We start from the raw sequence: 15,758 nt of genomic DNA, 5'->3' as shown, positions 1-15,758 counted from the left end.
TGCATTTGTGCTTTGGGGCAGTGTTGGGCCTGGCTCTCCTATCTTCTACTGAATAGTGCTTGTGTGGTTTTTAAGGCCTAGGAACCAGATTATTATTATGGCATACACTATAAAATGCTTTGGATGGTTGGTAGAGATAAAAAGGCTTTGGGACTTTTTGGGAGAATTTTTATATTTAAAAATGGGCTAGAGAGGCCAGATAAACCACAGGGCCCTACTCCCCTTATCCGCAGGTGATGCCTGTGTGTATTCCCAATGATGAATCCATAAAATTGAATTTATAAGAGTAGTCATCTAGGTATGGGAGAATGAGTCCTATGTTAAATGTACAAACTTCAGCTCACAGAAATGTTATTTTGTTCTTAGTAATCAGTCAGATGATTGGTTTCCATAAAACCATGTAAAATTTGTTTGAGGAGGCAACCTCACTAACTCACTTGATGACTGTGATCCCTTTAATTTTTTATAGCAGAGGACTTGAGAAGTGCATATTAAACGGATCACTCACTGCAATTTTGGGTGAAAAGGGAGGATCTTAGCTTGTTGGATGAGTGGTGAATTTTCTAATAAGCTGTTTTCCTAGTGTGTTGAAGGTGAATTTTGGTGTTGTAGGTACATAGTGTTGGAAAGATCCTGCTGTTAGCACCTTGTAAGAACCCTTTTTGTGTATGACCACTGCGTTTTCCTTTGGGAGTGGTTGGGGGTAAAAGGTTTTGCTTGTTTTCCTTTAGTAGTGTGCTGGATTCTGGGTTTGCACTTTTTCTGTTTGTTTTGTTCAGATGCTAATATCATGCAGTTAGGCAGAGAGAGACCAGGTTTACCAAGGAGTAAAATAATGCATATAACTGTAGCAAAAGGTTTTGCCGTTTACTGTGTTTTTGTTTTGTTTTGTCTGTTTTTTGTTCTTTTTTTTCTTCTTAATTTCAAGGACCCTAAGCTACTGTCAATGGCATATTCAGCTGTTGGAAAACTCTCCAGGTGAGTAAACTCTTTTTCAGTGAGAGATACCCTACTGGTAAACTAAGAAAAATTATGTGGCGTTTAATAATGGATGGAGAATAAGTTTGTTGTGATTCTGAAAGGAAATGTTTTTAATGGCCGTAGGTTGTTTAGAAATGTCTTCCTTGTAGAAGGAGAATGATATGAGAAATTTTAACTTACATTTGAAGATATGTTGCCATATTAAATGGTAGTCTTGAAATGAGATTTTGAACTGGATCGTGTCATAATGGGTTACATTTTCTTATATCCTAGAGACATTTGATTGACCTTAAGTGTTCTTGTTGCTACTTACTTCTAATCTTTATAGTCCCCATTATCAGGGTTTTGCTAGTGACTCTCTTTTCTGATAGTGTTATATTATGATTCTGAGTGACCTGGTTTCCAAAGATGGAATTTTTCTTCTGCTTAGTATGAGTTCTTCCTTCCAGTTCCTCCTGGTTTCCTTTTCCTTCACTGTACTTCAAAGCAGGGAGGTAGAGGTGCACCCTTGGCGGCACCAGGTGCTGCTTTTGGCCCCTGCACAGGTTCTGCTTTGGGCTGTGTAGAATAGGTCTTGCTCTTCTTTCTGTGCAGGGAAAGGAGCTTCAGGGCTCAGAAAAAAGCCACCCAAGATCAGCTGATACAGCTCAGGGTTGTCAGCAAACCTTGTCCCTTGTCTGTTGGCATGAAGTAACAAAAAGCCCCTTATCGCAATAGCCTGTAGTTTAAATAGCAATTTGGTCTTAAAGATCTATTTTCATTATATTAAAATCAGAAATGTTAACTGAATGCATGGAATATAATGAAGAAAATATCTGGATAATGTGTATATTAATCAAGGGTTATTTGGATTAGATAGCTGAGGGATTAAATATTTACTTAAAAAATATTTGGCTCTTTGGGTAGGTAACCTAATGACGCTGACATGGTATTCAGAAATGAAATTGCAAGTTCAGGAAAATTTATGTTCCATTTTGTTTTCTTCCGTCTCATGGACATTTATGATGGTAACGATGGTCCTGTATTCTCTTACAGCCGAATGCCCCATTTGTTCACTAAGGATATAGCTCTTGTGCAGCAGCTCTTTGAAGCCCTGTGTAAGGTAGGGAAACACCTGGCAAGTTTATGCTTTCTGTTTGGATGCTCACCTGGAAACCCAGCAGGGAGGAAATCACTTTTTATTATCTTTATAGGAAGAGCCCGAGACTCGACTTGCTATTCAAGAAGCATTATCTATGATGGTTGGAGCTTATAGCACTTTGGAAGGAGCACAGCGAACTCTCATGGAGGCGCTTGTGGCTTCATACTTGATAAAGGTAGGGCCAGCTCATGAACTCTAAGGGCTGGTAGTATATACATCTGACATTTTTAAGAACAAAGTTTCATTTGCTCTTCTCCTGAATTATCCTGATAATTAAGAGGAATATTTGCTTTCACATGGACTGTGATGTATGATCTACATAGTTTTAGTTTTTTGTGATGGAAATCTGATTTTAGGGAAGAAGGAGTAGTGATGTTCACAGAAGCTTTATGTTTAAAGCTTTCCATGTTGGAAAACTTTTCTTAATGTCATATTCTGCAGTTTGGAAGTGTTTTGTTTTAACTGGTAGCTGTTTACTACATTCCATTGGGGTAGAGTTCTCTAGGTAATGTTGGGGGAGAAAAGCAGAGGAAAAGAAAGACAAAGTTTACATGTCAAAGTAAGTTGGGGGCCCTGGCTGGTGTGGCTCAGTTGGTTGGGCATACTCCTGTGCACTGAAGGGTTGCCAGTTTGATTCCTGGTCAGGGCACATGTCTGGGTTGCAGGCTTGGTGCAGGTGTGTGCAGGAGGCAGCCAGTTGATGCTCTCACATCAGTGTTTGTTTCTTTCTGTCTCTCTCCCTTCCTCTCTCTGAAAATCAGTAAAATATCTTTAAAAAAAGAGAAAAACTTGAAGAAAAAGTCGGTAGAAAGTAAGCCAGTACCGTCACACGTGCTCTTCTTCCTCTGGTCCTCTTTATCTGCTTTTCATGGGCCTTTGTAGGACAGTTTTGAGTATCTGTAGTTATATACACGTATGTACACATATGTATACATACTATGCAATATACAGTATAAACTAATATATATTTTCTTTAGTCAGCTCTTTGTCCTGCATTTTTAGGAGTAGAAAGTGAGGGAGATTAGAGGAGGGAATGATGTCAAAAGTATTAAGATTAATATAAATTGTATTTTCTGAGATTTGACTGGCATATTTAATATATTGAGGGAATTATTAAGATCTGGTTTCTGTTGAAGTATGGGAGGATAATTATGTACACTCAGAAAGCTTATTATATAGAGTCCCATTGTCACATGCCCTTGGTGTACATGGTTCATGGTCATATATCATGGATAAAGAAGGGTAGGCTTATTTGGAAGGTTAGAATACTTAAAAGTTTTTCTAGATAGCCCTACAAGGAAGTGTGACGCTTGCATAATGCGTGCGGGTGCTGTTATATGTGCAGGTGAAATCATGTAACTGTATTTCCAAGCCAGAGGTAATTTATTTTCTCAGTGTACATTTAAGGTAACCAGACCTTAGGCTAAATTATATAGACTAGTCCTTAATATCATTGCTCTTTCAAGTAGCTCAAGGATACTAAAGAGCAAGAATAAGAATAAATGGGACAGTATATATTTCTTAATATCTCCCATCTTACTTATGTTGTGACTGGAGGAATGACCTAGGGGCAAGGTACCTGAAAAGAAAGCTTTTAGCATCACAGAGTCTGCTTTTCTGGTTGAACTTTGTATTCAGAGATTGTTAGTCTATCTAAGTTAATTGAATATATTTATGTAGTTGAAACTTTGCTTTGGAGTCAGTATTAACTTTAGAGCTTATCTGAAAAAGCAGGAGATATTTTGCTTCAAATTTGTAGGGATTCCAAATAAACTCGGTTTGTATTCCCTGTAAAATACCCTAATTTCACTCATGTGACTCAGGTTGAGAGTTGGAGAAGCAGAGACGGTGGCCAGAAACTGTCACCGTGACCTTGGTCCCAGGGCTTGGCTGAGGATGTGCGTGTACAGAGAGCTCCTCCAGCTGTGGTCTCTGTGGGTTTTCCTGCGTTACTTGGAAAGTCCTCTTAGGTCATAAACGTACTTTTAAAGTAATGTCACTGTCCAGAGAGGTTTCTTTTGTTTATCCTCATTCAAGGGTACTTTTCCATTGATTTTTTTTAGAGAGAGTGCAGGAGAGGGAGGGAGGAACATCTGTGTGAGAGACAATGATTGGTTGCCTCCCGAGCACACCCTGTGTGGGGCCAGGATGACCCTGCCACCCAGGCCGTGCCCTTGACTAGGATTCGAATCCTCGGCCCCCTGGCGCACGGCTGATGCTCTGACCACTGAGCGACACTGGCCAGGGCACTGTCCAAAGACTTAAACAACACAATGAAAGATTTTGGACAAATGCTTTGTCCTGATTTTATATTTTTAGACGTATTTATTGAAATAGCAACTTAATTTTTGATTTTTTAAAATTAAGATGACTTATCTTGACTGGAATGAGCTGTTGGTAATTATTTTTAATCTGTGTGTTTTTTCATGTGTGTGTTTATGTGTCATGTAGCCTGAAGTTCAAGTTCGACAAGTGGCTGTGAAATTTGCCAGTACGGTGTTCCCCTCAGATCATATACCTTCCAGATATTTGCTCTTACTAGCTGCAGGAGATCCGTAAGTTTTAAAAGGTGTTAAGTTGAATTTGGGTTCATTTTAAATTTATTCAAAAATTACTAAAATTAGTTGTTTGCAGTGTTGGTCTATGGAATTTAGAAGCAGTTTATTAAAGAGTTAAAAGTATGACCCTTGGTATAATAGTTACCTGTAGTCATAGCCTGTTTTATTTTTACTTGTGGGTAAAATTCAAAGATGCAAGCCACGTGACTCTTCAAATCTCAGGAAATTGCCAAAAAGAAGTAATATCTTATAATGTATTATATGACTCTGCTTAGATAGCTAAGAATATATTTAAGACATTTTCTCAAAACTCCAGCTGCCAAATAAAATTGCTGTTCTTTGTCTTCAAATGATCATCCTTCAATTGGTGAAATTGACTTTTTATTCTCATTTGTCTGAAAGACGGGAAGAAGTTCATGGAGAAGCACAACGAGTGTTAAGGTGTCTTCCTGGTAAAAACAGAAAAGAAAGTGCTTCTAAGCAGATGCCTTCTTTCCCTGAAATGGTATATTATATTCAAGAAAAGGTACGGCATTTAGCTTCATGTAATTCGTTTGGGTTATATAGTGGATGATGAAAATAAACGTATTTTAGGCGACACATTTAAAATATTGCCACTAAGTGTTGATTAGTATTTTCTAACAGTGTCAGTATTTACAGTAAGAGGAAGGTACAGAAGGAGGAAATACAGTTCTCAAGTGTGATTGATCTGTTCTGCCCACATCGGAATTGCTTACAGTTTCTTTTATGTTCTTCAACAGTTTGGCTGTATTTGAAAATTTCCCCCTTGGTATGACATGCTTAAAAATATGTTTCCTTTTTATTTGTAATGACATTATTTAAGGCGCCGTAAGTTTAAGAAGGATGCAGGGAGCAGTTCAGATTTTCCCACTGTAATCGTAAGAGAACATCACACCTGCTTTTGCAAAGTCTCCTGTTTTGACAGTGTTCTCTGCTGACAAATGAGAGTATTGGCAGTCCTGACCCACAGCCCTGATTCTGTTCCACTTTTTACATCAGTGTTTTTTTGGGTACTCTACCATACTCTGCCTCTACTGGTGGTCCTAGCTCTTTGCTCAGGTAGACATCTTAAGGGAGTTGGAGGTTCAGTACTAAGCAGCCATGATAGTGGCTTAGTTCAGTAGTAAGCACTCCATGGCACAGTCATATTTGTGGTCAGAAGATGCTCTTGTGCTCATGTTTTCCTCCTGTCTCCACTGTTAATAAAAAGAACTTGCGTGCAGTGACTTGGGGCGGCTGTATCAGTAGATGCCTGGAGTAGGTTTATTCTGTTTAAACAAGCCAGTAAAAACATGACGACGAAAACGCAGCACACCTGTCATTTAGGGTCTGAGAGACCCGAATAATCAGCATGATTAATGGAAAAATGTTTTGACTAGAGAAAAACAGTAGTAGCAGACAATAATGTAGCTAGAAGTACAGTTATTTTGAATTGAGGAAGGACATGTGTGCTCCATTTTTCAGTAATTGTGTTTCTTTGGGCCTATTTTGTTAGGCTTCCCATCGAATGAAAACTCCAGCCAAGTACATGACTGGGACCACTGTCCTTCCGTTTAACCCAGCAGCCTTTGGAGAGGTAGGATTGGTGTATATTTCTATTTTGCTTTGTAGAAAGATTCTAAAAGGTAATGTCACACCCAAAGAAATGTCTGTGAGGTTTTCATGTCCTAAACTCATATTGTGGTGTCATAGTTCTTTATGGTTGTTTATTAGAAAAACAGTACTGGTAATTATAGTCTATAGATATATTTATCTCAGTGAGAGTCTCTTTGTGAAAGAACTGGATGTTCCACATTGAATACTACTGAGATTTTACAGCAAATTAGATTTGAATTTTAAAGCCAACAATATGCTGAGGTTTGGGTTATCTAGTTTTGAAGGTTGAAGAGAGAGATTCATTTATCACATTTACTAAGGGAAATTCTATTGTTTAGGCCACTGCCTTGTGTTAATTAAATGACAAGAGTAAGATTCCCCACAGTGAAATTTCTGCCTGTTTTATCTTAGCTGTCACGGAAAGAGCTTTCAGAGGACTCCTTAGCAGCTAGTTTATATCAGAGGTTTTTATGGTGTCATATTTGCTCTTCTCTAGAAGATTAGAGCCAATTTTTTCAAATTCTTGTGTTAGTGGAGATTAAATACAACTGGAGTTCCACAGGAATAGGTTATTTGCCTCAGGTTTCTGCTCAGTCTCTCTCTCACATGCACCTTTTAAAATATAATGATTTTCATCGTAATTTTTTAGACTTTAAGAATTGAGTTTGCATTTTAACTCTGTTAAACGCCACTAAAGAACACTCTTTGGATTTAGAAAAGCTTGTTAGGTAAATTTTGCTCCATTATGGTAGTTTCAGTTAATGTATTAAGTCTCGTTTTTATGCTTCTGCGAGGATTGAATAGCTTTATTAAGGAGGTGGAGGAATCAAAACTGGAAGCTGTCACTTGGAAGACTATCCTCCCACATTGATTTTTTTGAGAAACTTACATGGTATTTATTCTTCCTTCTGTTTTAGATAGTTCTGTACTTACGAATGTGCCTGGCTCACAGTGCGGGGGTGGTGCCCACCTCTCAGAGTTTGGCAGATATGCAAGATCACGCCCCCGCCATTGGACGCTATATACGGACTTTAATGTCAGGCAGCCAGGCTACACACTCGTCCTCCAAGAGTGGAGAAACCAACCCAGTTCAGATCTACATCGGCCTGCTCCAGCAGCTGTTGGCAGGGGTCGGAGGTAGGAGGTCGTGGTGCTGAGGACCGAGATCACAGCACTTAAGGAAAATCTAATTTTAACTCAGCTAAGAATTTATAGCAAAATTATTCTCTCTCTTCACTATTGTGATTGGACATTGGTCTTTGTTTTTTTTCTGAACTGCTCTGATTCATCCTAGATGTGCTGTTTCTCTTTTCAGAAATAAATGGTAATAAGAGAAAATACATTTTCACTGATGAAGTAGGTGTGAAGAACAGGGCATCTTCGTATAGATAACTAGTTTGTAAATTTGCTGTATTGAATCACACACTATTTAGGTTAATTTTTGTTTTGTAGAACTGGGGGATGCCCCCTTCAGCAGTAGCCGTATCCTTTAAAGGAATTTAGGGATTCCCTGATGTTTATCATGTCTCTTGAAATTCAAATAGTTCTGAATTCTTCGTTATATAGGTTTGCCGGTCATGTACTGTCTCTTGGAAGCTGTCTCAGTGTATCCGGAAAAGCTGGCTACCAAGTTCGTAGACAAAACAGAATGGATAAAGGTATGTCCCGTGCATACATGCTGCTGTGTGATTCTGTATGTTTAAACGTCAGTCTCTTTGTCTTCACACCAGTGTTCCTGTGACCTGTTCTGCCGTTAGGTCATTCTGAGAACTCTTCGTATCAGACACGTGCTGAGATGTGTGCGAGTCCTTTCCAGTGATCCGTCTGTGGGAGTGGGAGAGGAATTGAGAGTCATGAGTGAAAAATTATTATTTTTCTGTTTTTTGTTGTTAATCCTTGTCTGAGGATATTTTTTTCGTTGATTTTTAGAGAGTGGGAAAGATTGATGGGGGGAGAGACGGAGAGAAACACATCAGTTGGCTGCCTCCCACACACGCCCTGGGCTGGGGATTGAACCCGGGACCCTTCGGTGCTCAGGCCGATACTCTAGTCACTGAACAACACCGGCCAGGGCTATTTTTCTATATTTAAAGTGTAATAGATTTGTATAGTAAGACATATGCAAAATGTCTCCTTTCCATAAATGGTCTCCCAACTACCCAAATCCCGCAACTTCCTGTCCCTTCCTCTCTCACTGAAAAATACACATTGGTCACAACTTATTTATGGGTGGCATACCCTCTAGAGTTTACTTATGCATATTTACGCCAATAGAAATAAGCATTTTAAATTTTTCTCCCTTCTTTTACACAAGGTAGTACAATTGTCGCTTGGTTTTGCACCTACTTTGTTTCATGTAACATTAGAACATTGAGGTATTCCTATGTAATGACGGGAGAGCATCCTCTGTAGCAGCTTTGTTGTTTCTCCTTGTATAAATGTGCCATAATTTATTTTAGATCCTTACTGATGGCCATTTAGGGTACTTCCAGTCTGCTGCAGTGAACAGCAGGTCATTGTGAATATGAGGAAGTGTATTTTTCAGGTGGGTTCCCAGAAGTGGAGTTGAGCACATGTGTTTTAGTAATTTTGATAGTGCACATCCATATGAGTGGTACGAGTTTACATTCTCATCAGCTGTGTAGGAGAGTGTTCTTGTCCATGGTGACACCAAACGAACAGCCAGGTTTAGAAATAAAAATACAAGATGCTCAGTTAAATTTGAATTTCATTTAAACAGTGAATAATTTCCTTAGTATGAGTATGGCCCATATAGTTTTACATACTTCTTGCGCTACATAATGCAGTTCATTTTGGAAATTGTGGTTTGAGTTATGGTAAAATGTACAGATTATCTCTTTCTCTGTGAACTCATGAATGGAACTTAGCAAGAGGTGTGCATTTTACACTTCTGCAAAATCTGCTCCAACGAAATTTCTTCTAATTTAAAAAGGTTTTTATTCTTTGTGAATATTTGCTGATTTTAAAATGATGTTAGAGTTTTTGACTTTGGTTCTTATAGATCAGGGATCATCAAACTACAGTCATGTGCTAAATCTGGCCTGTTTTTATACAGCCTGCAGGCTAAGAATGGTTTTACGTTTTTAAATGGTTGAAGAAAAAAATCAAAAGATGAACAACATTTCCTGACATTAGAATCAGAGTATCTGTAACGTTGATTTGGAGCATGGACACACCTGTTTGTAGTATGTGGCTGCCTTTGCACTGTGGTGGCAGAATGGGGCTGGACAGAGACCTATTTGGTGCTTTACAGGAAACATTTGTTAACTTCTGTTTTAGATCTGTGTGTTAATCCACTGGTTTATACTTTATCTTTGGTGAAAATGCACAGATTTTGGTATCTAATTCAACTTTTATTTTATTTTGAAATAATATGTTTTTATGAAAAATAATATTTTTATCTCATGGCTGCCAGTAGATTGAACAATATAATGTATCATTTATTTTTTTAATCATAATATTAGTTGTTATCAGCAGGAAGATGAATATATAACGTGTATGTATTTCTTTTTCTACACCGCTCAGGGTCTGATGAGCAGCAGTAAAGAAGAGATGCGGGAACTGGCCGCGTTGTTTTACTCTGTGGTGGTATCCACAGTGTCGGGAAGTGAGTTGAAGTCGATGATAGAACAGCTTATAAAGACTACAAAAGATAATCATGTATGTTACCAGTATGGTCTTCATGCTTTTTTCGTGGGAGAAAGTAGAATTTTACAAAAGCATCTAGTATATTTTTAGTTCTTGCATTCTCTTTTGTAAAATGAACTTTTATGATTGTAAAGAATAAATGAGATAGATAATTGAGTCAGTTCATTCAATAAATTGGAGTGCCTTGTATCTGATAGGCACTATTTTAGGTGCTGAGAATATAGTGGGGAGTAAATACATATGCTGCTGCCTGTCATTGTGCCTGTCCTGTCAGAAAACACTGTCAGAATATTTATTCAAATGTTTTATTGCCTACCTTGTGTTTGGAGGTTTTAGCAATTAGGAGTAGGATCTGTTTCTTGTGTTTGGTTGGCATAGGGAGAAACTATGTTTGAAAATTATGATAGTTTAGTTGCATAAGTTGCATAAGTGCTATAAGCTAGAAGAAAGTTTAGGTGCTATTGGGACACTCAAGAGAGTCACCTTACTCAGAGTTTGAGTGGCAGTGGGATTAGGGAATCTAAATCTGGACGTGAGTCAAGACTCAGCTTAACTTCTCAGAATTGTCTGTGTTAGAAACTCAAGGTTTCTCTTGTTCCCTAAACCTGATTCATTAGCACCCAGTAGAACCTGAAAGATCACTTTATTCTTTGGCATTATGTTTTGTTGGAGAGATGACTAGTAAACATACACTTACTTCAGTGCATTCTTGTTCATGTGAGAGAGAGACAGGTATGTGCTATTGTGTTGTTAAACTCAGAGCCCAGAGATACAGCATGGATCCGTGCTTGCATTGGGATTCACAGTAGGAAGATATTTGGCTAAAAAGAAAATGAGAATGGCAGAGCAAGACCTGGGGACAAATGCTGATTTCCTGCCTGAACAAGAGGAACTTATTCAGAGTGCCACAGAAACAATAGGTAACTCATGTGCTCATGCTGACTTGGGTGTCACAATTTTTGAATTAGGTTAAAATTAATTATAGCACTTTATTTTTTGTTCATCCTCGCATGATATTTTTTTCCATTGCTTTTCAGAGAGAGTGGGAGGGGAGGAGAGAGAGAAAGAAAACATCAGTGAGAGAGAGACACACATAGACAGGTTGCCTCCCACAGGCGCCCCAGACCAGGGTGCAGGAGCGAACCTGCAACCTAGGTATCTGCCCTTGACCGGAAATCAAACTTGAGACCCCTTGGTGCACTGACCTATGCTCTAACCCCTGAGCCACACAGGGCAGTGCAGCACTTTAATTTCTTTTTACAGCAGTGAACTTTAAAAGCACAAGCCTTGGTGCAAACCTTACTCGGTGCTACATAAATTCTATGCTTTTAATAACAACTAAAGTACTCTTTCCCTGTACTTTCTTTTCTGTATGTTTTTATATAACAGATGATTCTGTTATAGGAAAAACTTTAAACATTAAAAAGACACTACTCTGTGCCCTGTTTCCATGGTTTTTATTACTGAGTAAACATGAACAGATTAACAACTAGAAGATACTGTAGACTTTGATTTTGTTTTACTGTCTTTTAAAAAAATCTTGAGTACATTTCTTTGGCTCACAAAAGTAATTGCATCTTATTCTCAGTTTTGTCTAAATGTGCTTACAGGATCATTTTTGGACAGTACATCGCCCCTCCTGGCAATTGCTGCTTGTACAGCCCTGGGTGAAATTGGCAGAAATGGTCCTCTCCCAATCCCCAGTGAGGGATCTGGCTTTACCAAGTTACATCTTGTGGAAAGCTTACTAAATAGAATACCCTCCAGTAAAGAAACAAATAAGGCAAGTCTCTTCATTTTTCCCTTCCCTTCTGACATTTTTATTCATATATATATGTGTGTGTACGTATATGTATACAAAAAATGCAATTGTAATTAGAATGGCATTGCAGCTAGAAGGATTTAATATGAAAAGGATTGATAGAGGAAAGTTTAGGTGACTGGTTAATTTTGACTTAGGGGTGACTTGTGCATGACCTTTGTGTGTGTGCCATCTGACCCAGTCACCCAATTTAGGCAGTAACTGTTAGGGTTTGGGCAAAGTGTTAAATGCATCAGGTCATTCTTTTGACACGCAAAAGGTGGATAATAAAGTGTTGTTATTTCAGACCAAATATGAGTCTTAACCTCCTGTAGCCAGTTTGGCCTTAAGAAATCTGGGCATTAGTAAGCAGTGTGAGTGATCTGTGAGGGAAAGGACATTAATAATTTTTTAGTTTTAAATAAGCATTTTCATGGACTGTAAAACATTTCCTTTGTGTTCAAAGCACCTCAGTGTTGAAGTATAGGATGCTTTCATGGGCAGAAAAATCAGTTTACTGTGAGTTTAATAAATATGTAATCTTATTATTGGGTGGTGGCTGTTTAAATCTTTCTGAGAAGATCACACAGTGTAGTTTTATTTGTCATTATTAACTAGTTACCAGACATTATTGAGTCCTTGTAACGTGCCAGGCATGTGCTAAATGCTTCACGTATATTAATTAACTGAATCCTCCAAAAGGTCTAGTGAGGTAGGTATAGTTGTCATCTGTGTTTTCCAGATGAAGAGAGTCACAGAGAGGTGAAGTAGCTTGCAGGTGTCACATCTGTAAAGGCTATGAAAACGGTCAGGCCGTGTGATTTAATCTGAGGTCCTTTGGACCCAGAACCTACATTTATAACTGTTACAGTTTGAAGGGCAATATTAAAGGCTTTCTTTTTCCTTCTTTTGCACCTATGGACCATCAGTGGACTCAGTTTTATGTCACTCTCTCTTCAATGTCTTACAGATGTAACTCTGTAAAATTGGATACTATAAAAAAACATGTGCACTGCTGTGTTAGACACACTGCCCCCTTCCTCCCAACTCATTTTGGAAACATTCTTGTGGGATAGAGCTGTTATATACTTTGTTTAAAAAATAATTTTCTCTTATTCTAGATGAAAGAACGAGCAATCCAAACACTGGGATATTTTCCAGTTGGGGATGGAGATTTTCCTCACCAGAAACTCCTCTTGCAAGGTCTGATGGATTCTGTGGAGGTATTTATAGTACTATCTGATTATTAGTCATTCAAACAAAAGGCTCTTTTTTTAAGTTGGAATATTGCAGGCTGTGACATTTTAAATTAAACTTTTATTTATTTATTCACCAAGTGCTTATTGAGTGCCAGCTTTGGGCTCATCACTATGGTTGGCATAGCATTGACTAATTCACTTACGGGAGGAAGCCCTTTTCTCATAATTTTTTAATTTTATTTTATTAAATCTATCTTTATTGATTTCAGAGGGAGGAAAGGAGAGGGAGAGAGAGATAGAAACATCAATGATGAGAGAGTCATTGATCGGCTGCCTCCTGCACGCCCCTGACTGGGGATCGAGCCCGCAACCCTGGGCATGTGCCCTGACTGGGAATCAAACCCTGATTGCCTTGATCCTAGGTCGACTCTCAACCGCTGAGCCATGCCCGGCTGGGCTCATAATTTTTGAATAAAGCATGGTATAGCATGCATAGGGGAAACCCACACAGCTACTCAGATGTGGGGAGTGTGTATTGATATTGCAGTTTCTCTTGGTTCTGATGCCTTAGCTCTATCCTTCAGTGTAGTAAGGACCTGCCATTTGATAGCTGCCTCCCCAGTGTGGTAAGTGTCTTGGCACAGCCTGACCTAGCCCCTGATCCAGCCTTGATTCTGGTCACTCACATTTTTGTACACCAGCCTCTGCACCCTTCGCTCTGAGCTTCTTTGTGCTGTTGTGACCCTCCATTCTTTCTCTTCAGCATCTGTCACAGTGTCTAATTGCCCACTAGACTAAAGACAAAGTCTGTTTTGCTCCTCATTAAAAAACAATACAAAAGTAAAGAGATAATATAATGAATCCCCATGTGCCTATTTTTATTTCATTTATTTCTTTATTTCTGGACTGTTTAAAGCATTATCATTCATAAGTGGAGTTAAGGGTTCTGTTTTTGTTTGTAATGCCAACTTTATTGTTATTAACAACAGGAAGCGTAAAAAACAGGCACATTAAACGAACCCTGATATAGGATTCTCTGTGTTGAAATATTTTTCTGTCAGTTTAGGGTTTCCAAGAGAAGCTTTGACCGGGGAGCCTGGGATTGAAGCCAATAATCTCTTTTCTCAGAATAGGAAGCACGTGATACCAGCATCTGACACCCCATCAAGACTAGAGCATTTGGTTGACTGAGCTTAGGGGCAGCTAAACTGTCATCTGTATGCCTTGTAGAGTTCTCCCCGAAGGTCATTACTCCCGTGTTCCTCATACTTTCTGTTCTTTATTATCTTCTTATTTCCTCATTTTTAGACTTCCAATTCACAGTACACAAAAATACCAAAGGGAGTAGAGATCCATTTCTGTGCTGTCCGTGTGATTCATAATCGACAACTGTGTCCAAATTTTGATATCAAATTTTTAAAAATTTGACAATTCCTGTATAGAATTTTTCTAACATTTGATTTTTGAAACAATTTCAAATTTACAGTGCAGTTGTAAGAATAGTATGAAGAACTCTTTTATACCCTTTATCCAGAGTTACCAAATTTTAACATTTTCCCACATATGCTTTATTATTCTCTTTTTTCTGAACCATTTAGAATAACTTGTAGATATCATATAATTTAAGATTGCAAGGCGGAGTTGTTAGTAAATTATAATGGTTGCTATTTATTGTGCAGTTACTACGAATCATGCATCCACTAGGAGTTTTCTGTACATTCACCTCATTTAACCCTTCCAGCCTGATGAGGTGGCTGGTGGTGTTATGCTCATATTACATATGAGGAAGTTGAGGCTCTGAGTTTAAATAAGGGTATGCAGCTGGTGAGAGGCAGAGCTAGAATTTGCACCGAAATCTATGTGGCTTCAAAGTCCATGTCCTTCCCACCAGGTGAATGATACCATGCTTCCAAAGATTAAAAATCATTGTGTCGTGGTTCCCTACTGAGGGTGAGGAGTGCAACATGGACTTGGAAAAGATCTCCAGGTCATCTTACCTTCTCCATTCCCTCACCCTGCCTCACTTTTGAACCACACCTGGGTTAGCTGAAAGCAATCCAGGCAAAAGAGTGAAAACTAAGCATTTTGAGAAACGGGGTATTAAGCAGCCTTTCCGTAAAATGGAAGCTGTTGGGACATGCTCTCTCTGATTCATGGCATTTGTTTCCTTCATTGCAGGCCAAGCAGATAGAACTTCAGTTCACTATCGGTGAGGCCATTACCAGCGCTGCAATAGGGACTAGCTCCGTGGCTGCCCGAGATGCCTGGCTGGTGACCGAGGAAGAATACACTCCTCCTGCTGGTACCAAATATTCAGCTAATTGGTCTATAATCCCCAAGAAACCCTTTTATACATTCTATTTTAACTCTTTTTAGATACTTATATCTGTCTTAGTTTGGTTCAGTTAAGAAACATAGTTGGTTAAAGGAGAGTGAGCATGGCAGGAATGAGAACTTCTTTTAGTCCTTTGGTGAGCAAGCAGGGAAGCTAGCTATGGGCTCCTTTCAAATTTGTGCTCCTTTCATGAGGATTGGTGTCTTTAGCCAATAAGTGTAGGCATAACAGTTTCCCAGTGATGTGTCCTCTAACCTTTATCACATAATGAGGCCTCAGTGTCTTCTGCTCACCCTCCAGCTGCCTCTGTGGTAGAAGAATGGGTTATTACTTAAGATGGGAAGGTTGTGGGAGATCAGCTTTTGTAGAGTGGTGGTGGGAGGGAGCAGAGAATACTGCCTCCCTGGCTCTTCCTCTGTACTCCCCGGTCTGTGTTGGAATGTCCCAACTCACCCAC

The 15,758-nt window shown here is 38.9% G+C and overlaps 1 protein-coding gene across 4 annotated transcripts in view; it reads left to right on the top strand.

Moving 5' to 3' along the window:
• ECPAS (Ecm29 proteasome adaptor and scaffold) overlaps window positions 1–15,758 on the top strand; it is an 82,798-nt gene that overhangs the window by 40,588 nt on the left and 26,452 nt on the right. For all 4 annotated transcript variants that reach the window (XM_087822828.1, XM_087822827.1, XM_016213708.2 and 1 more), the window contains 13 exons: window positions 929–978; window positions 2,017–2,083; window positions 2,175–2,297; window positions 4,574–4,677; window positions 5,083–5,206; window positions 6,197–6,277; window positions 7,215–7,434; window positions 7,864–7,955; window positions 9,844–9,978; window positions 10,727–10,886; window positions 11,577–11,749; window positions 12,889–12,990; window positions 15,145–15,268. In XM_087822828.1, the coding sequence (XP_087678954.1) occupies window positions 929–978; window positions 2,017–2,083; window positions 2,175–2,297; window positions 4,574–4,677; window positions 5,083–5,206; window positions 6,197–6,277; window positions 7,215–7,434; window positions 7,864–7,955; window positions 9,844–9,978; window positions 10,727–10,886; window positions 11,577–11,749; window positions 12,889–12,990; window positions 15,145–15,268 (1,555 nt within the window). The remainder of the gene's footprint in view (window positions 1–928; window positions 979–2,016; window positions 2,084–2,174; window positions 2,298–4,573; window positions 4,678–5,082; window positions 5,207–6,196; window positions 6,278–7,214; window positions 7,435–7,863; window positions 7,956–9,843; window positions 9,979–10,726; window positions 10,887–11,576; window positions 11,750–12,888; window positions 12,991–15,144; window positions 15,269–15,758) is intronic.

This window comes from Miniopterus natalensis, chromosome 12 (genome assembly GCF_054644295.1).
Source record: "Miniopterus natalensis isolate mMinNat1 chromosome 12, mMinNat1.hap1, whole genome shotgun sequence".
Classification (NCBI taxonomy): domain Eukaryota; kingdom Metazoa; phylum Chordata; class Mammalia; order Chiroptera; family Miniopteridae; genus Miniopterus; species Miniopterus natalensis.
The sequence above is the reverse complement of the archived record's forward strand: the minus strand, read 5'-3'. Positions and strand labels throughout refer to the sequence as shown.